At 62.8% G+C, this 25,163-nt stretch overlaps 1 protein-coding gene across 4 annotated transcripts in view; it reads right to left on the minus strand.

The window, feature by feature from the left end:
• The window catches only part of PKD1 (polycystin 1, transient receptor potential channel interacting), a 44,384-nt gene that overhangs the window by 4,003 nt on the left and 15,218 nt on the right, over positions 1-25,163 (minus strand). Inside the window, exons 7-38 of one of the 4 annotated variants that reach the window (XM_045541155.1) lie at positions 24,009-24,229; positions 23,647-23,762; positions 22,782-22,908; positions 22,207-22,454; positions 20,935-21,690; positions 19,852-19,983; positions 19,484-19,659; positions 19,081-19,214; positions 14,908-18,530; positions 14,530-14,679; positions 13,378-13,521; positions 13,018-13,297; positions 12,732-12,945; positions 12,503-12,662; positions 11,995-12,147; positions 11,029-11,173; positions 10,337-10,957; positions 10,025-10,181; positions 9,622-9,874; positions 9,301-9,496; positions 7,960-8,130; positions 7,738-7,881; positions 7,446-7,656; positions 7,235-7,361; positions 5,845-5,961; positions 5,692-5,741; positions 5,316-5,479; positions 5,139-5,232; positions 1,191-1,309; positions 903-1,105; positions 635-829; positions 167-306 (exon numbers count right to left, since the gene is read on the minus strand). In XM_045541155.1, coding sequence (XP_045397111.1) covers positions 167-306; positions 635-829; positions 903-1,105; positions 1,191-1,309; positions 5,139-5,232; positions 5,316-5,479; positions 5,692-5,741; positions 5,845-5,961; positions 7,235-7,361; positions 7,446-7,656; positions 7,738-7,881; positions 7,960-8,130; positions 9,301-9,496; positions 9,622-9,874; positions 10,025-10,181; positions 10,337-10,957; positions 11,029-11,173; positions 11,995-12,147; positions 12,503-12,662; positions 12,732-12,945; positions 13,018-13,297; positions 13,378-13,521; positions 14,530-14,679; positions 14,908-18,530; positions 19,081-19,214; positions 19,484-19,659; positions 19,852-19,983; positions 20,935-21,690; positions 22,207-22,454; positions 22,782-22,908; positions 23,647-23,762; positions 24,009-24,229 — 9,741 coding nt within the window. Of the gene's footprint in view, positions 1-166; positions 307-634; positions 830-902; positions 1,106-1,190; positions 1,310-5,138; positions 5,233-5,315; positions 5,501-5,691; positions 5,742-5,844; positions 5,962-7,234; positions 7,362-7,445; positions 7,657-7,737; positions 7,882-7,959; positions 8,131-9,300; positions 9,497-9,621; positions 9,875-10,024; positions 10,182-10,336; positions 10,958-11,028; positions 11,174-11,994; positions 12,148-12,502; positions 12,663-12,731; positions 12,946-13,017; positions 13,298-13,377; positions 13,522-14,529; positions 14,680-14,907; positions 18,531-19,080; positions 19,215-19,483; positions 19,660-19,851; positions 19,984-20,934; positions 21,691-22,206; positions 22,455-22,781; positions 22,909-23,646; positions 23,763-24,008; positions 24,230-25,163 lie in introns of those variants that run through there. The other 3 variants (XM_045541154.1, XM_045541156.1, XM_045541157.1) reach the window with 3 other exon arrangements.

Consider the following 25,163-nt stretch of genomic DNA (forward strand, 5'->3'; position numbering starts at 1 on the left):
GCAGTGTCCTGGTCTCTACCCACAGATGCCAGAAACACCTACTCCATCCTGACAACCAAAAACGTATCTGGACATTTCCAAATGTCCCCTAGGGGCTGGGCTGGACTAGGGGCAAGACCACCTGGGCCCCGCAGGTGTGTGTGTGCGCTCACGGGGCTGTCCGTACCGGGTGATGGCCAGGAAGGCCCGGCTGCCCAGCTCCTGCTTGATGGAGCTCTGCAGACGGTAGGCGTGGCCTTGGCACGAGGCATCCCCGTAGTTGGCCAGCAGCGTCACCAGCAGGAAAAGCATGTACACCAGCAGGCTCTGGAGGACAGGGACGGCACCGTGGTCAGCTGGTCCCAGCACACAGTGACAGGACTGGGCTCTGGGAATGCCGGGCAGCAGCCTGCCCAGCCAGGGCAGCACCGACCCCACCGGCACCCCCGCCTAGGCACACACACGCAGTCCGGTGAAGGCCAAGGCCAGGCAGCAGCGGGCCTCTCTGGGGGGCACCAGCACAGTAAGGGGGGAGGGGAGGTCTGGGCAGGATTCCAGAGCCCTGACAGCGAGAGGACCCCATGTGGTCAGGAAAGGGGACATTACGAATGCACTGGCTGGGACGGGGGAGAGGGAAAGTGGGCGCTGGGCTCACCCTCAGCAGGCTGTGTAGCCTCTTGACCTTGCGGGCCTCCTCCTTAGCTAGGAAGAGTGCAAAGCCGTGGGGGGGCCGCACGCGGGGCACACGTTCGCTCACGGGTGTCACGGCCGGGCTCTCCACCAGAGTGTCGTCCTCATCTGGGTGTAGCCTCTTGGCCACCAGTGAGAAGTAGAGGGCTTCCAGCAGGACCTGGGGCGCGGGTGGCATCAGAGGGGCCAGCAAGTGCCAGAGACTGGCAGCCCTGCTCTGGCAGCCCACTCACCTTAAGCGGCTCCCAGCCGAGGAAGGAGGCCAGAAAGCTGGAGCTGCTCGAGAGCAGCCACATGACACTCACGCTGGGGGGGAAACTGGCGCCAACCCACCCCGAGACCCCCACGGCCACAGCCACCAAGAGCAGGCTGAGCCCGTGGGCCAGGGAGGCACACCACGCCGGCAGCAGTCGCTTCTGCAGACCCTCGACCAGTCCTGGGGACACAAACAGACATGTGACCAGTGGCCCAAAGGGAAGAACGGGCCGGGGGGGGAGTGTCCTGGGCACATGCAGGCGCACCTGTCCTGGAGAGCCCTGCCGCCGGGGGCTGCTCCCAGGTCAGGCCTGGGCTGGGCAGCCCCTTGTCCCCCAGCCTCTGCAGCATCAGCGTCTCCCTCTTCTCCCCGAGAGCACTGGACCTGAGGGACAGGGTGGGGGCCGCGAGTTCTTCCCACGCTCCCAGGATGGGGCTGCTGTCCTGCCCACACCTCTCTGGGCCCTTAGGACCACCCCCATCCTGCACCGAAGAGCCTCAACCAGAGTGGCTGCGCTCCTGGGAATTCAGGACGCCGTCACCCTGGTGGGGCCACACCCACCCAGCTGCTTGGGCCTCTCTGGCCCTTTCCTCTCACTTCCTGCTTACATGTCATCGCCCAAGGCCCCAAGTCCTCATCCTTGTCCCGAATCGCTTATCACCATTCTAGCTGCAGAGTACGGCCTTCCAGGGCCCCCCCTCAAGCCAGCAAACCAGGAGGTTCCCAGCCTTCCGAGAGCACCAGCCACACACAGGCCAGCGTGCCGCCGTGCAGTTCTGTGGCCTAAAATGAACTTCTGGAGGAGGAAGGCCCAGGGCCGCCGTGTGTACGAGGAAACGTAGGTACGGCTTTCTGACTGCAACAGTGCACAGGGCTCCGTAGGACCCAGCGATCTTGTTCCCAAAGGAACCAGCAGACCACAGACCCGCACGTCACTGAGTCAGCATGCCACCCTGACTTCCAATCCCAGAGCTGCTACGAGAGGAGCCACAGGGGTGAGAGGAAGCACGAGGGTGAGAAGGAAGAGCGGAAAAGCCAAACATGCCGTGCGGAGGGGAGTCCACACGCCCCACGGCGCCCTCCGTGCGCCTGCACCCAAGCCCGTCGTCACCACGACAGCCCAGACCCAGCACGCGCCTGCGCTGAGCCGCACCGGGAGCCTGTTGTGCAGAGCCCAGACGAGCCCAAGGCACTCTCAGTCACAAGTGAATGGAGGCGACAATTTTTTTCTTGAAATTGACTTTTCTGATTTTAAAAAAGTGGTGTAAAGTATTTGTAAAAATAAGGTAAAAGTAGAGACTATTTAATATCAGCATTTCCCTTACATAAGGAACAGCAGCGCCAATGGTTACTTCTAGTCCTTCTGCATGTGCACGTGTGTGCTGTATGCGTGGCTGTGAACACATCACATGAGGATCACACGATGTACACAGCAGGGAGGACCTGGAATCGAACACGAGACTCTAACCTGCATGAGGGGCCTGGGCGGTGGCTCACGCCTGTAATCCTAACACTCTGGGAGGCCGAGGCGGGACGATCACTTGAGCTCAGGAGTTCGAGATCAGCCTGAGCAAGAGCGAGACCCCGTCTCTACTAAAAAAATATAGAAAAAAATTATATGGACAACTAAAATATATATAGAAAAATTAGCCAGGCATGGTGGCGCATGCCTGTAGTCCCAGCTACTCCGGAGGCTGCAGCAGGAGGATCGCTGGAGCCCAGGACTTCGAGATCAGCCTGAGCAAAAGCGAGACCCAGTCTCTATTAAAAAAAATAGAAAAATCAGCTGGAAGTGGTAGCACCTGTAGTCCCAGCTACTTGGGAGGCTGAAGCAGGAGGATCGCTTGAGCCCAGGAGTTTGAGGTTGCAGTGGGCTGGCCTCATGCCACGGCACTCTAGCCCGGGCAACAGAGCAAGACTCTTTCAAAACAACAACAAAAAATTAAATGCATAAATAATTAAAAAAAATTAAATTAAAATTTAATTAAATTAAATTAAAAAAACTGCATGAGAGCAAAGACTGCGGCTCTATGACAACACTGACTGACTCCTCAGTCACGGGAAGACCTACTGATCCCTACTGAGGGCCGGCACTGCTGCAGGCCCTGGGGACACACAAGTGAAAGCACGCAGTCCCTGCACTCGCAGCATGCACGTCACCCTGTCAGCACAGACGAGCTGTGGGAGCAGGGGAGATGCGGAGAGCATGGCCCGCGTGCGTGTGTGCACAAGTGTGTGCACAGCAGGAAGGACTTTGACCAGGTGGCGCTGGAGCGAAGACCGGAGGGGAGGCGGGCGTGAGGCTGTCATCTGGAGAAGACGCTCGGGCAGAGGGAGCAGCAGAGCCCCAGGACGCAGGCAGCGAGGGAAGTGGAGAGGCTGAAGGGGAGCAAGACACGGGGAGGGGGCAGGCCCAGGCCGTGGGGACTCAAGTTTTAACTCTCAGTGGAACCAGGACTGCTCCCACTTGTGGCAGGCTGCCTCTGTGCAGTCCCTTCCCAGAGATCAACCAAGAGGACACTGTGGGAATGACAGTGTGCCATTAACAGAGCTGGGCCACACGCAACACTGATCCTGAGGATCACTTGCTCTGGGGGGACACGGGCCGCCATGCTGGGAGGACGCTCAAGCAGCTCTGTGGCGGGTGTGCGTGGGGAGCCGAGGCCCTCACCGCACCAGCCCCAGCGTGCCTGCCATCCAGTCGTCCTAGGCACCAACTTCTGGGTAACCTGTCATGCAGCGGGAGAGAGCTGGCGCACCAGGCAGAGACAGGGTCTGACTCGGGGAGCAGCTCTCGCCAGTGTAGACAGGATGAACTGCAGAGGAGACGGCCCGGCGGCCAGCCTCAGGAATGGTCCGGGCAGAGGGGGTGTCAGGAGGGAGGCGCAGGCAGAGAGAAGGCGGACGGCGGTGGGAAAGGAGCGGGCACAGGCTGTGCCGAGGGCTCACAGGAGGGACAGCACAGAGGGGTCACGAATGAATCCAAGATGTCTGTCTTGGTTCCCTGGAAGAGAGCACTGGCCATTTTCTGAGCTAGGGACAACCGGGGGGAGAATGTCCACGCGGCTGGGGACATCAGCGCTCTGACTGCCGTAAAGGCTGAGCCGCGGGAGACGTGCGCACAGTCGCCCCTGCGTGGGCACCAGGTGTGCGGACTTGGAGACATCTGCGGGTGGTCAGGGTACGACAGCTGACCCAGTGTTCCCCCATATTATATGATTTTTTAAATCAATGGGTAATTTCTTCATAAAGATGTCATGTCATGTCATGGTTATCTGCCTTCCCCAAGCAATCTGGGAAGCGCGTTCCCTGTCTGTGCTCTGGGACAGCTCACATCTCAGTAACTTCTGGTTAAGAACTGGAAGCGCTTGAAGGAATGAAAACGCAGACACTGAAATAGATATGGACAAGGACAGAAATGCAGTCGCGTGGGGCTTAATGATGGGGACACTTGCTGAAGAACGCGTTAGGCGATTCTGTCCTGTGACCGTCACAGAGGGCACCTGCGCACACTGGACGGTGGCACCCACGCTAGAGGGTGCAGCCTGTGGCTCCTGGCCACAAACCTGCACCGCAGGCAACAACTGAGCACTGCAGGCGACAACTGAGCACCGCAGGCAACCGCGACACGATGGCAAGTATTTGTGTATCTAAAAATATCCACACGGAGAGAGGCACAGCAGAAATGTGGTGTCATCATCTCATGGGGCCATCACAGCCCACACGGTCTGCCATCGGCTGCAACGTCACTACGCCGCACGTGACTGCGTATTGCCACGTATCCTATGTGTAATTAGTTATTAAGTTGGAAAACAAGTAATATGGAAATTCTTTAAAACACAAATAATCAAAATGGTCTCAAAAAGAAAATGTGGGGTATTTAAAAACCTGTCCCTGATTTTTCACTGCTTTGAGACCAAAATCCAAATTCATCCCCATGGCCAGCCCCGCCCCGGTCGCAGGCCGGCTGCCTGTCCCCCCTCCAGCGCCCTGCGCTCCTGCTGCCTCCCCAAGGGGAAGGCTCCTGGGACCCTGGGCGACCCCACGAGGCCCTTTCCACACATGAGGAACCAGGGGCACAGTGAGCCCAGCACGGGAGGAGCGAGGGGCAGCGCGGAGCACCCCCAGGTGGGGAGCGGGGCTCCCCGGCCCGGGCGCCCCGGGCCACGCCGCCTGCCGCCTGCCGCGCCCTCCCCAGGAGCTGGGCACTCACAAGCCAGGGAGCAGGTCCGTCTCCATCTGTGTGTCCTGGGTGGGGGCCAGGCTGCTGGCTCCTTCGGCCAGGACCTGCCGGATCAGGTCTTCATCTAGAGGGACCAGAATGTGTCACGGTGGGTCAGCCCTCAGAGCTGGGCTTTGGAATCTTCCCTCCTTGCCACCCCAAGCTCACCTGATGCTGAGAAGTATTTGGCAGGTGAAGAAGGGCTGACCAGGGAGAGACTGTCCTCCTCTGGGCCCAGCACGCAGCCTGCCCGGCCCTGCGCCAGCCGCTGCAGGTTGCTGCCCACGATGGACGGGTCGCTGAGCAGGTCCGGCCAACTGAGCGTGCCTTCACTGGATGGCCACAACACCAGGCTATAGGTGGACAGGTCAGCAGGGAGAGCCCCCCCCAAGGCTGGTCACACGTGGACACACTGGGCTTCAGGACACCCGCTCTCGGTTGGCGTGTGACAACACAGAGAGCTGGCAAACACGTGGCCTGGACACCCACACACTTAAGGCACAGGGACCTATGCCAAGACACGCACTTTTTCTAGGGAACCCACCTTTTAGTGTCATCCAGAAATAAGTCATTTTGCATCTGTCCAGCGAGGGCCTGTTGGGAGTGCAGGCAGAACCTGAGAGTCTGGGCTGCCCCAGGCGGAGGAGCCACCAGCCCGGGGGTCCCGAGGCTGCTCCCGACCCAGCAGAGCGCTCACCTCCGCGTGGAGCCCGGGGAAGGCGAAGAACGAGCTGTCCAGCACAGATGAGTCCAGGCAGCTGTCCACATCCAGCACCTGCTGCCCTGCAGGGATGGCACCTGGGGCCCCAGCCACCTGCACAGAGAGAGCAGGTGGTCAGCAGGGGGTAGAAGCTACCTCCTAAGCAGACAGCGTATAGACCAGTGCTGAGAGAATGTTCTAGAATGAGGGATATGTTCTATATCCCTGCTGTCCACTGCAGGAGCCCCAGCTCCATGTTGCCATCAAGCACTTGAAATGTGGTCAGTGTAACTAAGGGACTTTTTTTTTTTTTTTTTTGAGACAGGGTCTTGCTCTGTCACCCAGGCTAGAGTGCCATGGCGTCAGCCTAGCTCACAGCAACCTCAGACTCCTGGGCTCGAGCAATCCTCCTGCCTCAGCCTCCCGAGTATCTGGAACTACAGGCATGCACCACCATGCCCGGCTAATTTTTTCTATTTTTAGTAGAAACAAGGTCTTGCTCTTGCTCAGGCTGGTCTTGAACTCCTAGCCTCAAGTGATCCTCCCTCCTCGACATCTCAGAGTGCTGGGATTACAGGCATGAGCCACTGTGTCCAGCCTCAACTTTCAATTTTATTCAATTTTAATTAATTTAAATATAAACAGCGTCGTGTGGCTCCTGGTTTCTGTACTGGACTCCTGGGAGGCGTCGCTCCTGGCGGTGGGTGCAGCCCTGTCGCGCCGCTGGGCGTGGCTTGCTGCCGCACAGTGAGGGCTTCCCCGCGTGGACACACTGGTCCACAGTTGCCTTTTCTTGCGACAGCTTTGTGGTTTGGTGCCAGGGTCCAGACGGCCTCACAGACGAGCACAGAAGTGTTCCCTCCCCTTGTACTTTTTGGAAAGAGCGTGAGCAGGATCAGAGCCGATTCTTCTTTTAACTGTTTGGCAGAATCCACCAGTGAGGACATCTGGGCTGGAGCTTTTCTTTGTGGGAGGTTTTTAAATTACTAATTAACCTCTTTATTTGCTAGGGATCTATTCGGATTTTCTTATTTCTCCTTGAGTCAGTTTTGGTAATCTGTTGTCTTTCTGCAAGCATGTTAGTTGCTCCTAGTTCCCTGACGTGTGGGCCGCGGTCGCTGCGGCATCACTTCCTGGTCCCGTGGCCCCTGTGAGGTTGGTGCTCGTGTTTCCTCTTCATTCGGGGTTTTGGCTACTCGAGATTTCGCCTTGTTTCTTGACCAGCCTGGCTAAAGGCCTGTTCATTTTGCTGCTCTTTCCAAAGAATCAGCTTTGGGTTCACTGATTTTCCCTCCTACTGCTATCCTGGACAGCACAGTCCCTGGCACGGCCCTGAGGCCCACACTGTCCCCCCCCCAGAGTTCTGAGGTCCCCAGCCCCAGCCCACCTTGCTCCGCGACATCCGGAAGAGAAACAAGATGGCCAGGTAGACAGGGTAGACAATCACGCTGGACACCAGGCCGATGGCCACTGTGTCGACATTCAGGGGGATCAGGCCAGACACGGGCCCTGGGCTGGGTGTCAGAAGGAGAGGCCAGGTCAGCTGGCGACAGGGCAGTCGGGCAGGAGGCGGCCATCCCGACCCCATGGGCACCCACCTGTAGGCAGTGTCTCCCACAACCCCGTACCACACGGCATTGGCACCCAAGAAGAGGCAGACGAGGAGGACACAGCAGGTGGCCCTCTGGACGCGGGTGAAGCGGCTGCGAGGCGGCCGGTCCCATATGGAGAGCCAGATGTGCTTGTCAAAGAAGCCACGCTGCAGCTCTGCCACCAGGAGGCGCCGGAACCGCCACAGGGCTGCGTCACCTGGGCAAGGGCACAGGAGGGGCTGCAGAGGGCCGCGGCAGAGCCACCCGCAGTCTCCCGGGCCTGGGGACTGGGCCTTACTTGCCGCCAGCACCTCCTTCTCCACCAGGCCCCCATTGGCCTCCGTGTCCACCGACAGCCAGTCGTTGACCAGGAAGAAGGTGCTGCGGGCACTCTGCAGGTCCCTGACGACCACGTGTTGCAAGAACCAGGCGGGGCTGAGCCCTGTGGAGGGTGGGATGCAGATTAGGGCCGCAGGGTGCTGGCAGGGCAGGAGGGCGGCGGCGGGTCCCCACCCCAGACCTTTGTTGTCGTGCCACACTCGGATCTTCCACACACTGCCCAGGCTGTGCGGGGTGGCGATCTGGAAGATGTCCAGGCTGTTCCGGTGGAAGGCTCTGTCCCCATCCAGGTGCCGGTGGCCACTACAGCTGTCCACCCCATACAGCATGATGCCCACGTGGGCCGTGGTACCTGGAAGGTGGAATGTGAGGTGGCAGAGCCCTGGGTTTGCTGCCCACCACACGCGGGGCCCCGGGCAAGTCACTCCGTCTGCCAGCCTTCGTTCATGCAACGAGTCGGCGCGAGCAGCTTTTGTGCCGCCCAGTTTCGATACACAGAAGGGTTTCAGTCACCTCAGGTCGCTCAACAAACACCAGCCCTGCAACGTGACTCACATGCAGTTACCGTGGTACGCAGACGCAGACTCCACCGATCACCATGTGAGCGGACAGGCACGCCACCATTGGCGACCTGGCGCTGCACACCCGTCACCCCAGTCACACACAGAACACAAGCATGGACTGTGTTGCCTCCTCCTCCCCCAGGGACAGACCCAGGTGACAGTTTTTAAAAACAAATAATCAAAAGAGGGTCGGCGGACAAAGATGACAGCACAGCAAACAGACGAGAAATGGTGACACTGGCAACCGGAGTTATGGAAGAAACAACCGTGGGGACGCCGGCACTGCCTGGCCCGGGAGACTGGAGAGGCAGCCGGGGTCTGCTCGGCGAGGACACACAAACGAGGAAAGCGACCGTGGCAAGAGGGGGAAGGGGTGGCAGCAGAGGCGCCAGCAGAACCTCACGTTCAGACTTCTTGGAGATACTTTGTGGTGTTGGAAACGTAAAGGACAAACGTGGGCGTCAGGACAGACCGAGGACAGGAACTCGGCACAGCACAGCCGACGTGCGGCCAGAAGGCAGCGGCGCTGCTCACACTACTCCCGAGAAGCTTCTCACAGAGAAACAAAACTCTGTTTCCCAAGTAGCTAATGTCTTAGATCCCGCAGGACTAAGTATCAGGACGTCTCCCGATACACTTACAACCAATGGTAAGAGAGTTTTTAATGTTTGGAAATAAACCTAAAAAAGTCACAGAACCACCGTGATGTCCCTGCGGATCACCGAGCTGAGACGGCAATGGGGCGGCCGCCGCCTCGGCTCAGGGCTGTTCTCGTCTCAGGAACAGCGACTGTCATGAGCTCACTCCAAGGATTAACGAGCTAAGGCTTGACGCAGCACCTGGTAACTGAGCCCGTCTCACGACAACTGCTGTGAGAATCCCTCCCGGGAGCACGGCCATGCAGAGCAATGGGGCCACTTGGGGTGGGCCTGCTTCCCTGCCGGTACCCCTCCTCTCACCTGAGCCCCGGCCCCAGCCGGTCTTGACCAGGATCTCGTACTTGAAGCGGCCCCTCTTCCCACAGAAAGGGATGTTGCGGACCCGGCTGACGTCCAGCTGGTCCAGCTTGCGCAGGATCACGGCCATGACCACGTAGGTCACCAGGCTCACGGCACACGTCAGCAGGACAACGTAGTTCACGCCCGCGCCCGGCTCCTGGAAGGACAGAGCCGCCAGGCCCAGGAGGTCACACGCAGACTCCACTGTCTCAGGGCAGGGCCGGGGCCCACCCAGGCCCTACTCAACCCTGCCAAGAAGCTCAAGAACACGGCACCACTCACAGGAAAGAAGAAGTGGACGTGACTGGGGGGCACAAAGAGGCTGGCCCCGAAGGCGGTGAGGTGGCGGGTGAGGCAGACGGCCTGGCTGGGCGAAGTCTCCTCCAGGGGCACCAGCCCCTCCGTCTTCCACGCCATCTCCTCCTCGTTGAAATACTGGCACAGGGACGTGTACAGGCCCACGGACACCTCCAGCGCCGACCAGTGGAAGTGGCTGGTGAAGTTCAGGTGGTAGCTCCCACCCGGGTCTCCAGTCCTGGAGAGGGACACGGGAGAGTCACAGCCAGCCCTGGGACTGAGCCAGGTTGGGTGTCCTGGCCCGCACCCCAGTCTGAGACCGGGGCAAATGCAGACGTACCCTGCCCCTGCTGCAGGCACGCACGCACACTTGCGCCATGCCACTCACCCCGGGGCGATGAAGAAGGTGTAGGGCCTGTGGTCGTCACCCTCCAGCACCTCCGGGCGGATCCTCCTGCTGGCCGAGCAGTTGTGCTCGTTGGGCCGGGGCGCCGTGTGCAGGTAGACGGCCAGGTAGGGCTCGGGCTCCTCAGACAGGTAGCGCTCTGGGGTGGCAGGCGCAGGGTCGGACGCCTGCCCGGGAAGCCCACCCTGGAGCCAGCATTCCCCATGCCTCTCGACTCCCCTCCGGCCAGGCCCCCACGAAGCGGAAGGCAGACGTTCCCGGAGACCACGCCCACGTGCCCACTCACACACCCACCGTTCAGCAGCGTGTAGGTGAGCTGCAGGTGCAGCCCGGCCTCGGGGTTGCTGTTGCCTGGGGTGACCACGGCACTGACGGAGGCCCGGGGCTGGACGACAGCGGAGCCAGCGGGGCTGCGGTGGCTCCAGGCAGCCTGGTCCGAGTTGTTGGGCACCTTCACTGTGATGGCACGCTCTGAGGCCAGCCGCTCGATGGGGATCTGGGCACCGGCCTGCGTCTGGAAGGCCATGGACGCCACCTTGGTGGAGACGGTGTAATTGCTGATGTAGCCGAAGGGGAAAGGGTTAGAGTCGACCAGGAAGATGAGCTGCACCACGTCACTGAGGTTGGACAGCGCCCCGCTGAAGGCCTCGGGGATGGAGAAGTGGCAGCCGGGGCCTGAGGCGCTGCCATAGCACAGCAGGCTCAGGGGGTCCGAGCGCTTGCCCTGCGCTACGATCTCCTCGCCTGCCAGGGTCAGGGGCTCCTCGTTGAGCACGCGGGAGCGCATGAGGATGCACAGGAGGGCTGACGAGAGGTTGTAGGCCTCGGACGCTACCATCAGCGAGGGTGGCCCAGCCCCCAGCTCTGAGGGCTGTGGGCCCTGCACGTCCAGGCTGGCCAAGTAGATGAGGTCACCTGCAGGCGGGACAGAGGGTAAGGGGAGGTCCGGGGGGGAGGCCGGGGGAGGGGAGCCCCACAGGCCACACCTGTGATGTTGAGGATGCTGTCGGCGATGGCAGTGGGCGTCACGGTGCCCTCGGTGGTCTCAGCCCGCAGGATGCGCATCATGCCCTCCAGCTTGTGCAGCGTCTGCTTCAGGCAGGAGCGGCACACGAGCTCCCGGCTGGACACCTGTGCGGAGCCCGGCACCATGTCCAGCCCCACCCTGCCACGCCAACGTCACGGCCAGGGGCCCAGGCATGGTGGCAGCTCCCCAACAACCGCTTGGGTGGCCTGAGCCCCTCCTCCCCCAACTTGGCCCAGCTCTGCACTCTCACGCGGGCCGGGAGGCTGGGCAGCGCCCCTGCCCCGGGCACTGCACCCTGCAGTTGGAGACCCTGCCCAGACACAGCCACGCACAGCCCCCTGCTGAAAGCCCCCCAGTGGCTCCTCCCAGCCCACGGCACACCCAAACTCCTCCCGGGGCCCCTGTGACACGGACCTGCCAGCCACCCCTGGATGTCCCCCTTCACGCCACTAAAAGCCAGGCAGACACCAAAGCTGTGGATCGAGTCCACACCAGCCCCGTGCACGGCCACAGAAGCCACATGGCAACAGGGTGACCTCTACCCAGAAGGCTCTTTCTCCTCCCCTAAGGGCGGGGCCCTGCTCTGGAGCAATCCCTCAACCAGCTGTGCCCCACCCCACTCACGGGTCTGGACCTCAGCCACTGGGTGCCCCACAGGGTGGAGAGCCCATGTCAGGTGTGCCAGGTAAGTGGCCTGAGGGGAGCAGTGTCCTTGTGTCCACCTCTCCCCACACCTGAGCCATTCTTTGTGCCCTGGGCCACCTGGTGTGGCCGACTTGGAGGGTACCCGTGGGTTCCTGGCAGGTAGCAGCAGGAGAGGGACAGCTGAGACTGCCTCAGGGGCCACGGGGCCAGGAGGGGGCTCTGGGGCCGTGGGCCACGGTGCCCGGGGCTGCCGTAGGACGGGCACGCGGGGCGGTCGCACCATGCACTGGGCCAGCGCAGCGGCGATCTGGCGGATGTCATCCACGGTGTTGACCCGCAGGGACACCAGGGTCTCCGTGATGTTCTTGCGTATCTGGGCTCGCAGCTGCTGCTCCTGGCTCGACTCTGCTGCCACAGCGGGGGCCTGCTCGTACTGGGGTGGGCGGTGGGCACAGGGAGCTGTCGGCAGGACTGCAGACCCGCCCAGCAACGCAGCCCCCACGGCGCCCGGTACTCAGCTACCTGTGCTTATGCTGTGTGGCCTGAGCTGTTTCTTCAATGGCAAAACGGGACAAGCCCAGCTGCTGTCCTGGGGCCAAGGGGCACCAGAGGGCGTGTGGGCGGGCACAGGGGAGGGCCTGGCATGTGGTGGCTGCTGAGGGCAAAAGGCTTGCTTCGGGAACATTAGGGATTCTGTTGGGGGCCAGGAGACACGCGGGAGTACTAGCCTAAGCCCCCCACCCCAAGTGGACCAGATGCTGGGGCATCCCCTCCCCGCCCACACTGACCTCATTGAGCACAGTGACGAGGGCCAGTGAGTACTCTATGACATGCTGGGGGTCAGCCTGTCTCAGCAGCCCAGGGAGCACGCTGGCAGTGAGGCCGTGCAGCCAGGCGGTGAGCCCCGGGGTGCTGCCGTTGGGCTCCGGAAGGGCAATGGCCAGAGACCTACAGGGCGGAAGGGGGCTGTGAGCAGACAGTGGTCACCAAGGCTCCCTCCCCATAGGCCCAGCTCACCTGTTGAGGGCGACCACGGCAGCACCCAGCTGGTCCTGCACAACCACAGCCAGGTCCACCTCAAAGCGCGGCCTGAAGCCAGGGGGCAGCACGGCCCCGTAGGTGGAGAGGCTGCCCTTGTAGATGCAGAACTCCTCGCAGAGGCCCTGGCGACAGCGCCGCAGCAGGAGGGCATACACCAGGGGGGCACCCGCGTCCTCCGCGTCCCGCCAGCCTGCAGGGCCCCACAGCGTCAGGGCGGCCCCAGCAGCCCGGCGCACGGTCCCCGGTGCAGGCCTGCACTCACCTGTACATTCGAAGTGCACCTTGGTGGTGAGGGCCCACACAGCGTCCAGCGGGAAGAGGCGGCAGGAGCCGCCAAGGGGTGGGCGGTTAGGGGACAGACGGATGGAGGCGCAGCCCTCTTCCTCGCCCGAGCTGCCCAGCACGGTGAGCGTGAACGTGTAGCCCTCGCCATCCCGTAGCACGCCCCGCCGCACCACCAGCCGCATGCCCGCGCTGCCCGTGGACGTGGTCGTCTCGTCCAGCACCAGCGTCTTGTTGCTGAAGGTACGCGCGGCCCAACGCTGTGGGCGGGGCACCGTGGTGAGGAGGCGGTGCAGACCCCGCCCCTTGGGCCCCAGCCCCGCCCCACCCCATGGCTCACCCCTCGCTTGGAGCCCCCGCTGCAGTTGTGGCAGCGGCCCTCCAGGTACACGTGGGAGCTGCGGCTCACTTCATACACTGCCTGTGCCTTGCAGGACACACACTCCAAGGACACGATGGGCACCCGGCCAATCCGGATCAGCACCTGGGGACGGGTCGTGTTCCCAGGAAGCCCAGTCTGTCCAGCCGGGCTGCCCCCGAGCTGGGAAGGTGCCTCTGGGCAGACCTGCTACCAGTCAACCTGAGCCCCAGGTTTCCGAGGGGCCCAGCCCCCCACCCGGTGAGCTCTGCCTGGCCCCGCACAACCCATCCTGTTTTCCATCCCCCAACCCGGAAACGGGCTGATCATCTGAAGCGGCTGAGGCCACGTGAAGCTTCTTCTGCACACGAGGGCCCGGCTTGAGCCCGGCAGGGAGGCAGCAGGCGGCTCGCTGACAGATGGGCCCAGGGAAGGCAGGCGTGTGCGTGTGAATGAATGAATGCAGCATGGGGAGGGACACCACAGTCCTCGTCACAGCTCTGTGTCACAGGCCCTGCTGCCCTGGGCTGGGGCCCGCTTCAGACGGCTGAGCTGGGCTGCACCTTGCTCCCAGAAACCTCTCCCCCAGCATCCCCGGCACGTGGTCCCGGACACAGGCCCACACGCACCTGCGCATTTGAAGTGCCCAGGTGAGTACAGCTGTGAGTAGGCCCCCTCCCAGTGAGGCCAGCTGAGAGAAGTCTGGCCTTCAGGACAGAAACAGACACCTGCACCCTGGGGCACCAGCAAGGCCACCACGGGGCCAGGTCACCTGCACGGTGGTCCTGAGCTTCCTGGCCAGTCCAGGGCAGAGGAGGGTGAGAACTGGCCCACCCCATCCGGAAACCACACAGGCTCTGGGGAGGGAAGGGGCTGCTTCTCACTGCCCTTTGCACTGTCCACATACTGTTCACTTTTTATAAATCACTGCAGCCTGTAAGGCTCCTTTAAGATTGTATGTGAAACCGTCTGCTGGCTTGGAAAGAAACAATGCTGAAGTGCAATATTTCGTTAGATAAAATCTGCATCAACACCAACAAGAAGTTAGAAGGTAATCTGCAGCCTCTAGCAGCACGAAAATACAGAAAACCTATGAAGAAGCAGGGCATGGTCCCGTGCACGGGGCGCACCTACCGTCTGGTTGGCGGCCTCCTCCTTCCGGCCCACCTTCCACACGGTGAGGCTGAAGGTGTACTCCACACCGGCTTGCAGACGCTCCCGGGGGATGGTGACCACACTGCTCCCGCGGGGCCCGAAGTTCAGCGTACACCCGCCAGCCTCGCTCTGCAGCCCACAGACAAGGGGGGGGCGAGGTGCCATGAGACCCACGACCTGCCTCAAAACGAGGCCCAGCCCGGGCACAGCTGAGGAGACCCCTCCCCATGCCGGGATCAGGCCCACCAAACGCTGAGAACGGGCTAAGCCCAGGCCCGTGCAGAGTGCTGGGCATTCACTGGACCCAGTAGAGAGCACGACCAAGGGCCGGGAGGATGGCCTGGCCACGTGGCTGACCTGTGTCGAGGTCACACAGGCCCAGTGGAAGCTGAGCAGCGTCTGGTCGCCGTCCTCCAGGTTGGGGTCATAGGACTTGCTCCCATCCAGCACCAGGTCCTGTGTGTCTGACCACACACGGTATGAGCCACCATCGATGATGGGCACCAGGCGCTCAGCAGCCATTGTCACGTTGGCCTGAATGCTACGTGCCAATGGTGTGTCCCCAAATGACACCACGAACACAAAGCAATAGTGGCCCACGGGCAGTGCCAGCCGAGGTACAACCAGCTGAGGCCGGCTCACATCCACACCAGGCAGGGCCACTCGGGCCATGTGCGCCGGCCGCTGGCAGCTGATGGCACGGTACACCTCCCAGCGGTACTCGGTCTGATAGGTGACACAGTCACGCAGGTCAACATGGGCCTCCAGGTAGTTGCGCTGGGAGCGCCGCATCAGCACCTGCAGGGGCAGGGCCACGTCCACTTGCGGCTCCCTGCAGGCCAGCACCTGGACGGTCACTGTGGCCTCTGCCACAAAGAAGCTCACCAGGTTGGAGGCGTTCACCTGCACACGGTAGTCTCCGGGCTGCAGGTACGAGTGCTCAGCCCAGGGCTCATCCGTGTCCTGCACTGGGGCCCCGTCTCCGAAGTCCCAGCGGTAGGCCACGCGACGGGGGCTAGGGCTTGTGGCAGCCTCAAACCGGGCCGAGCGGTTGGTGAAGCAGCGGCCGCTCTGCAGCGCGACGTACCGGACGACGTCCTGGACCTCCACCACGAGCGTCCGGTTCTCGCTGCCCAGCGCGTTGAAAGCGCGCACGTGGATCTCCAGCAGCCCCGCAGCCACAGGTGTGTAGGTGACGTCACGGCCTGACAGGATGACCAGCGAGTCGCCCTGAACCTTCTGCAAGGAGAAGTACCAGGCGTAGTCGACGCGAGAGCCGCGCTGCACACGGGCCGTGAAGTTCCTCTCGGAGCCCGTGGCGATGCCCGGCTCGCAGCAGTTGGGCACCTGCAGCCCACTCACGGCCTCCAGCACCACGACGCGCACCTGCGCCTGGGCCCGGCTGACGCGGTTCTCGGCCTGCACGCTCACCACGTGGTCGCCCACCCGGGGGAAGCTGCGGGAGAAACGGGGGCTGGGGAGCACTTCGGGGCCAGCCCCGCCAACCTGCAGGCGGAAGGTGACAGCTGAGCCGGCAGCCAGCAGGATCTGGAAGTGGACAAACTGCCCAGGTGCCACCACCTTGCTGCTGGCCCACAGCACCAGGCCCACGACGGGTTCCTCCGCTGTGAGGCCGTGCGTGGCTGTGACCCAGCTGACCGCGTTGGAGGCGTTGAGCTGGACAGAGAAGGTGCCAGCGTCGGGGAAGACCACAGCGACATGCTGGCCATGCTTGCTGCCACCTGGCACAGCCCAGCACCAGCTCACGTTGGTGCCTGTGGTCAGCTGCCCCCAGAACGGCACTGTGGCGCCAGCGGCCACAAAGCTGCCATCCGGCTCCCCAGCCCTGATGCTAACGCCGCTCACAGGCACCTGCACAGCCACTTCAGTGGTGGCATTGGCTGAGCCCAGCTGGTTCCTGGCTGTGACCGTGAGCGGGTGCAGGCCAGCTGTGACAAAGGTGTGGGTGGTGGATGGCTCGGGGGTCTCCCAGCTCAGCCCTTCCTCCAAGGACCAAGTGTAAACAATGCTGCTGCCACCAGTCAGGGCAGCACAGAGGGTGACGCTCGTGTTGACAGCAGCCGGGTTGGGAGAGGCAGCCACCCTCAGCCACCCCACGGGCTCCACGAAGTCCACAGTGCGGTTGGCCCAGGCGCTGCCCAGCATGTTGGTGGCCCGCAGCTGGATGTGGTAGGTGCTGGCCTCGAGGGCGCTGAGCGAGAAGCCCTTGCCACTGCCGCCCAGGGCCGGGCCACCCTCCCGCTGGGCGGTCCAGCTGTAGGAGATGTTGGTGCCGTCCTTGACCACGGCCTGCAGCTGCAGCGTGTGGTTGGTGGGGAAGCAACAGTTGCCACCACCCCCCACCACCTGCAGCCCCTCGATGAACTGCAGGACGTAGATGAAGATGCTGTCCTGGGCAGAGCCCACCTCGTTCTCAGCCGTGACGATGATGTTGAAGGTGCCCACCGAGCGGAAGGTGTAGGAGATGGTGGGGCCCCCAGGAATGGGCGTGCAGCGGTCGCAGAGCACCCAGGAGTAGTGCACGTCACTGCCCGCCTCCAGCGAGGTGCTGAAGCTCACGCTGCCATTCAGGGGCACTGCTGTGCGGCTGGCGTTGAGGCGGAGCCCCTGCACGCGCCGCTTCACTGTGACGTTGAGCCAGGCCTCGCTGCGGCTGACCCCGTTCCAGCCGGCCACCCGGACAGTGAAGTCACCCGTGCTGTTGTAGGCATGGGTGACCTCCGGGCCCTCAAGCCAGCTGCCATCCCCCAGCTCCCACAGGTAGGTGGCGGGGTGCCCACGGCCCAGGGCGGAGAAGAGGTAGGGCTGCCGCAGCTCCAGCACGTGGGAGCCGTTGACCCTGACGCCCAAGAGCGCCACAGGCTCCTGCACCTCCACCAGAGCCGAGTCATTGGCGGCGGACACGTTGTTGGACACGGTGACCGTCACCAAGTAGGAGCCCGGTTCACGGTAGGTGAACGTCACCTCAGGGCCCCAGGTGCAGGCGGAGGCGGCATCCTTGGTGCCCAAGTCCCAGGCGTAGCGGTAGGGGAACAGCGGCCAGGCGTACGCCACCAACTGGGCCTCATCCCCAAGCCGCACGAACTGCCGCTCTGGCTGCACGGTGACGTTGCCCACCTCGGGCTCCACACACACGCTGGTGAAGTAATGTGCCTTGTTCACATGGCTCGACAGGACCAACACCAAGGGGAACGTGCCACTCCGTGTGAAGTTGTGTGTTACTGTTGGGGACCCTTGGATGGTCATGTTAGAGGAGCCGTCCCCAAAGGTCCAGTCGAACTGGTAGCGGGCAGGGTCCCCAGTGACGTGGGCCGTCAGCCGGGCGTTGGGCTGTGCGGGGATGCAGGTGGCAGGCTCAATGCGTAGCACCTCCAGGACAAAGACCTGCACCTGCAGGCTCTGAGCTAGGTGGCCAGCAGGGCTGGCCGCACCCACGGTCACCGTGCAGTTCTGTGCCCGCAGGTACACATGCTCCACCGTGGCCTCGGGGCCCGTGAGCACAGTGCCATCCCCCATGTCAAAGGTCCACGTGACGTTGTCGCCCGTCTCCACGGCGGCACTGACCACAACAGGCGCACCCTGCTCCACAGCTGGGCTCACGTGCACGCTCAGGCCTCGGAGCTCCTCGAAGACCCGGACACCCGCCTGTGCCGCCGCGCTGCTCACTGTGTTGTTGAGCTCCAGGCGGACGAGGTACACGCCCCTCGAGGTGTAGGTGTGGTTGACCACTGGCTGGTTCTGCTTCAGGATCGGGGAGCCGTCCCCGAAGTCCCACGTGTACAGGATGCCACCAGGCGAGGGCAGTGGGTGTGGGTAGAAGGTGACAGGCTGGCCAGTCACTAGGATGCTGCTGCTCATGCCCACGGCCACGGCAGGCAGGGTGGCACGCACACTGACAGGCACCTGCTGCGTCAGGTTCTCGAAGGCGTTGGACGCGAGCACAGTCAGGCTGTACTCACCTGTGGGGACAGGCCCGGAGTGGGACAGCTGCCTGACACCTGGTGAGCACATGGGACCCCCCTCCTGGGCGAGGAGCAGGCCCCACATCGAAGCATTAGCAGCTACACCCTCGACCGGGCTGCGGGCGTGTGGGACAGCACCCGCTGCAGCCGGCTGAGGTGGGGTGGGACCACCTCTCTGCCACACTCAGGTTACAACGCAGCAAGCGCGAGACCAGGACACAGCTCGGCCCGCCCTGCTACTGAGGAGGCATTGGTGTGGGGGGTGGATTCTGGAATTTTAAAAATTAAAAGGCTGAGAGCAGGGGATGGGAAGGGCCAGTTTCTGGCCAGCAGATTCGATTCGCAGGGTTCAGGGGCCCTGTCCACCCCCACCGCTCACACCCAGGCACTCACCTTCACCCCAGGAAGGGCCCAGAGCCTTTAACCCCAGCAGGTCACGGTGGACGGGATGAGGGCTGCCCCCCAGGGGGATTGTCCCTGGGGGAAACTGCCCCAGGGGAGGGGCTGCCCAAGCTAAGAGCCCCCAGAGCAGCTGCCCTGCTCTCACCTGGGGCGGCGTAGCTGTGCGTGGCGTTGTGCTCCACCAGCACCTGGGCCACTGCCGGGTCAGGGACCTGGAAGGACTCATTGTACGGAGGCTTGAACTGACCCAGTGTCTGCTCCCCATCCCCGAAGGTCCACCTGCCAGGGCGGTGGGCAGGCAGTGAGCAGACCACATGGGCTCACTCCCAGCTCCTCCATCCGGGCACCCCAGCTCTGCGGTGCCAGGTCCTCCCACCCCCTCCCACGCAGCCCTCCCAGGGTCCTGTACACCTGGTACCCCCTGACAGAGGAGGAAACTAAAGCTCAGAAAAGCAATGCTCTGGCCTGGGGTCCCACAGATGAGGCTGGGGGCTGGGACAAGAACCTGGCTGGCCACCCTCTCCCACTGCCAGGCCCCAGGTGCTCACAGGAAGGCCACCTCCACAGCCGAGTCCACCAGCACGCTGGCCGTGAGTGCCAGCGCGGCATTGGGGGGCAGCACCGCCGGCACCGCAGACACCTGCAGGCCCCGCATCCTGTTCATCCGCTCCACGGAGACATTGTAGTTCACCGTCACGTTGCTCACGTGGTTGGAGGCTGTCAGCTGCGGAGACAGGCATCAGTGGGCATGGGCCACGGCCGGCCATGAGGACAGTGGACGGGGAGGCCGCAGCCCCACTCGGGCCTCCTCCTGCATTCGGCCACGGCCACAGCAGACCCATGGGCAGGGCAGAGCAGAAGGCAAAAGTGAGCGCCTGGGTGCCCAGGACCCCGCCCCGCCCACCTGCCCACCTACTGAGAGCTTGAAGACGGCAGCACTCTGGTAGATGACGTTGAAGACCACGTTGTGGAAGGTCAGGGACTGCTTGTCGTCAATGGTCCACCGGAAGACCACGTCTGAGCCAGCCTCCACCACGGGGCTATACCTCTGGGGGAGGGGGCGGCATCAGCCAAGGTCAAAACCCTGCCCCAGCCAAGAGTCTTGTGGAGGCTCAATTCTGCCCTTGGGTCCTGTCCACCCGCCTGGACTCACCCTGCTGGGGGTGCTGGAGAATGCCAGCATGGCGCCCAGGAGGCTGGTGGGCTTGCAGCTGAGCCACAACTGGCAGACCCTCACGTAGGGGAGGGGAGGGATGTGGCCCGGGCCCAGCCTGGACTCAAGAGGCTGCGTGGTACGGGGGCCACGTAAGCACTGATTTCAGGTCAAAACTTGGCTCTCCAACCTCCAGCTGCATGGTCTTGGTTATGCCTTGGCCTCTCTACCTCAGTTTCCCCATCTGTATAGTGGACCTAGTACCAGCTACAAAGAGTCAACCTATCTGAGTTCTCACAACCCCCTACCCAGGCTCCTGCCCCAGCTCTTAGCTGGACAGCTTGGGGCCTTGGGGAAGGTCTGATCAACCGACAGAACAGGCATCACCAGGGCAGCTGGGATCCAGCTCCCGGCACAACTTCACAAGCCATGTGAGGCCCTTCCAGTGACCTCTGGTGCAGGGGATGGGCAACCCCAGGAAGAGGACAGCCCCCATTCCTGCATGGCCCCAGCACGGCCCCCATGGGGGCCGACAGACTCTCCCGTCAGAGGTTCAGACCCCCTCAAAAGCCACTCACGCTGGCCAGGCGGGAGCACGACAGAGGCCTGGAAAACGCACCTGGGCGCACAGGGCCTCGTACGAGGTCAGGTGGGCAAAGACTCAGGCGATTTGTTTCACGAAATGTGAGCAGAAAGAAGCGCTTGCAGAGTGGCTGTTTCAGCTATGACTTTTTAGTAATCTAGAAGTTAGTGAGTGGCCTGAGCAGTGACCTGACAAGACCCGGGAAGACGGGCCCCCATCCTGTGGGGACACCTGCTCAGGGCGGGGCTACAGGCCACACTCACCACCAGGACTCCCTGCAGCACACGGGCCTCAGGGCTGGGCATGGCGCGGAGGCCACAGATGGGTTCCTCCGCTGTCACCCGCAGGCTGAGGTTGGCCCGGCTGGCGCTGTTCTCTGCCACAACCTCCACTGCGTGCTCCCCCTCACTGAGACCGGGCAGTGCCAGCACTGAGAACAGGGTGTCGTTGGTCTCCTGGTGGCAGCCGGGCACAAGGGTGGCCACCGTGGCAGGGCAGGCAGCCTCAAAGGGCGCACTGACGTTGCCCCCGGGCCAGCGAGCCGTGGCCGTGGCATTGGCACCAGCGTCCACCTGGAGCACCAAGGCCGAGCCGTTGGTTGGCACAAAGAGGTGGCCGTCCTGTGGGGCAGGGTGGATGACCCGCAGCCCGGTCACTGGGGAGACCACACTGAAGATGCAGGACAGGTTGTGCCTGGACACACTGTTTCCCACCACGGCCCGGACCGCGTAGCGGCCTGGACGCTGCAGCCCAGGGTTGGGCCCCAGGCCCAGCAGCGGGGTGAGGCGCTCTGTGGCTGCAAGCAAGCGCAGGGCACAGGCGGGGCCGGCCCGCGCTCCCTCCAGCTGGGCGGGCAGGCGGGCCAGCCAGGCCGAGGCATTAGTGAAGAGGTACGGGGCTTGGAGGCCAGAGTGGCCGGGGGCCAGCGGGCAGCGCAGGAGGGCGCCTGGGCCAGCGTCGTGCTGCAGTCCAATGAGGTCACCAGGGAACACGGGGACATCCTGCCCGAGGAGGGTGACCTGCAGGAGAGGGAGGCAGAGCTGCACCAGGTCCTCACGGTCAGGGTCTGCAGGGACCACTGGGAGGATGGGGCTCCCAGCTGGGGGTCTCAGCACCACAGACCCTGCTTTGTGGATTCCCGGCCCCCCAGGTGCTCATAGTAGGGACAGACAAGACAGCTGCACACAAGGGACACCACAGGGAGAAGGTGCAAGCAGAGTGGGCTGCCTAGATGGGCAGGGCCCTTGACGGACGCTGGGGCCCGGACCTCAAGGATGGGAGGGAACCAGCGTGCTGACAGGCAGATCAGGCACAGCAGGTGCAAAGGCCCTGGGGCTGGAGCTGCTCTTGCTGGGAGATGAGCCAGGGCCTGCTGGAGTGGAGGGGGCAGGGCCAGGAGGGCCTGCTGGGGCGGAGGGGGCAGGAGAACCCGCATCCTGTCGCTTTGGCAGGGAGACCTGGACCTCGGGTGGCTGAGGGGAAGGTGGTCTGGGGAGCTGGTTGGAGACAGACAGACCTAGGCTGGGGACACACACCGAGTACTGTGCGGGGGGCCCTGCAGGAATGGAGAAGAGGAACTCCCTCCATAGCGTATAGGTGGCCCCGTGGAGCCCGGGCCCTGACGTGAACCGACTGGCACAGGCCCGAGAGTGACAGGAGGCATCCAGTGGCACGCAGGCATTGGCTCCAGGGCACCAGCGTCCCTCCGGCACGCACTCAGGGGCCAACTCAGTCTTGTTGTCCAGGGACCCACTCTCAGGCTCACTGCTGTTTTCTGGGACCCCTGAGAGCAGAGAGGAGTGTCAGGGGCCCTGATTTGGCAACAGGATGCAGGCTTGTGCCCTGATGAACCTGACCCCGGCCACAATGCCAGGGCTCGCCAGGCAGCATGCCTACCCACCCCACCCTTGACGCCCCTGCCCCTGGCCAGCTGACCGGCTCAGGGCAGCCCCCCATCCCTCCTTGGGACGCCCAGCATACAGCGTCTGCAGACCCTGTTCTCCGTCCACCTCGAGGCTGGGAACTAGCCTGGTGGCCAAGGATCAGCAGATGTGAGAGCTCACAGAGGCATCCTGACCCCTCCACTCCCACTGCCTCCGCACAGTCGCACCTGTTCCTCCCGAGAGCCGGTGCACCTGCAGCCGCAGCTGGGCGGGCTGCCTGAGCTCCTGGGTCCCAAATTCGGCTACGGTGAGGAAGGCTTCTTGGCTCAGGCTCAGGCCAGGAAACACCATGACCTGGTGGGGTAGGCGGGCCACCTCAGCTTCGCAGACCCCACCCCACCTGGGGACCTGGACTCCCCAAGCCCAAACACTCGACCGAGGGGAAGGAAGCCATCAGAAGGCCTCCCCGTGGCAACCACAGGCCTCATTTCACGTCACTCGGGAGGAAAAATGTCAAAGCTGTCTATGAAAAGCCTATCTTGGTTTTTAAAAAAAATTCACAAACACTCATAGAAAAGGCTCAGGAGGCTGAGGCCGGAGGATCACTTGAGGCCACGAGTTTGACACTAGCCTGACCAAGAGGGAGACCCTGGAATCTCTACAAAAAAAAAAAAAAAAAGAAAGAAAGAAAAAGGAAAATTAGCCGGGTGTGGTGGCATGCGTCTGTAGTCCCAGCCACTCCGCAGGCTAAGGCAGGAGGATCAATGGAGCCCAGGAGTTGGCGGCTGCAGTGAGCTACGATGACAGCACTCCACTCCAGCCTGGGCAACAGAGCGAGACCCTGTCTCAAAAAAAAAAAAAAACCAACAACAAAAAAGAAAAGGCTCAGGGTGATTTTCAGCATCCTTCTAGGTCTTGGAGTTAAATGCTTTTGCCCTCTGCACCCCAGATTTTCCAAACTGTCCATGCTGGTCCCTTAATAAGGCCCAAAAGACCCAACTTGTGTTTTAAAGAGACACACAGTCGCTGGGATAAGGCAAGGCCTCCCGGAGGCGGGGAAGAAGGTTCTAGGACGTGGAGGAGCTGGCCTACCTCCACGGGCTCCCGGGGGGCGGACAGGACTCCCTGCTGTGCCAGCGGACTCAGAGGTCCCTGCAGGTCCCCGCTGGGCACTCCCACAAAGAAGTTCTCAGCATCCCACACTGGGCCTGCGTGGCAAGCGGGCAATGAGGTGCTGGCCCCAGGCCAAGGAGGACAGCTGGGGACATCCAGGTGGGGCAGACCTGGGACTGAGCCACCCGGCGGCTGTACCCCCAGCTCCCTCTTTGCTTCTTCCAGGGCAGCCTCAGCCCAGGCACAGTAGTGGGTGCTCAGCAAACATCTCACCAACAGTGAACATCTAAGAAATGCACGTGGGACAGGGGCAGCCCTGCCCCCCCCATCTACACACACACCTCCGGGCCGCAACTCGCAGACGTAGCTGTGCGGTGCCGAGCACAGGTCCGTGTTACACCGCCCAGCAGGCCCGAGCCGCACGCAGTGCTCGGCCGTGGCAGGGTGCGGCTCCCCGGGCAGCCAGTTCTGGCAGCTCTCCAGGCTGAAGGCCTCGCCCTGGGGGGCCGTGCCCGCCTCCGCCCCCTGCACAGCCGAAAAGCCGATCCACACGTCCAGGCTCCTGCAATCAGAGGGCAGGGCACTCAGGGGGCTCCTCGGTCCTCCCACCCTCGGGGGACACGCTCCTCCCAGCAGCCTGTCAGGTGGGCCCTATCACGGTCCCTGTTTTCCAGATGGGGAGACTGAGTTTCAGAGACCAGGGGAGCAAGGCCCACACACCAGGCCTGCAGCAGCATCCACACAGCCACCTGTGCCCAGGGGCCAGTGCACGCAGCCAGGGGTGACTCGTGGGACTTCGTGTCAGACAGGACCAAAGGCCGTGGGCCACCCATACTTGCCCTGCAGGGAGGCTCCTGGGGCAGCATTTGGGGATCAAGACAACCTCACGTCAGCCCCAAACAGGCTGCCCCGACAGCTCTGCCAGGGTAGGAAGCCCCTCCTGGGGGCAGAGGGCACACACTGGGAGAGGGGCTGTGCTTGGGCCCATTAACCATGACCTTGGGGCCCCGATTTCACCTTCCAGCCACTGGGGACAGTCAGGGTGTGGTCAGCTGCTGACGTGAGGGTAGCCCCCAGCCCTGCCCCCCCACAGACCCCCAGGAGAGGCACAGGGGTCCAGCCTCCATTCCTATCCAGCTCTGGGGCAGCAAGACAAGGCCTGACCCACTGCCTGGAAGCACAGGGAGGGGACGAGAGCCCAAGGTCTCCACAGTGTGGGCAGCTCACCGCTACCCTGCCCGCCCCAGGAAGGGAAGTGGGAGTCCAGCTTTCGGGAGGGTCCGGGAACCTCCCCAAAGGGACAGGGACAGAACAGGGGCAAAGGACAAGGTCCAGGCCCACCTCCCACAAGTGGTGCATCCTAGAAGTGTTTAGCGGCCACTCCGCCCACGTCTACCTCCACGTGTGCAGAGCTGACAGGAAGGGCCGCCAGCACACGGCTCCTCATCAGTCAGGCCAGACAGCTGGACGCGGCCCCTCGAGCCACCCCCATGGTC

The sequence above is a fragment of the Lemur catta genome, chromosome 2 (assembly GCF_020740605.2).
Source record: "Lemur catta isolate mLemCat1 chromosome 2, mLemCat1.pri, whole genome shotgun sequence".
NCBI lineage: Eukaryota > Metazoa > Chordata > Mammalia > Primates > Lemuridae > Lemur > Lemur catta.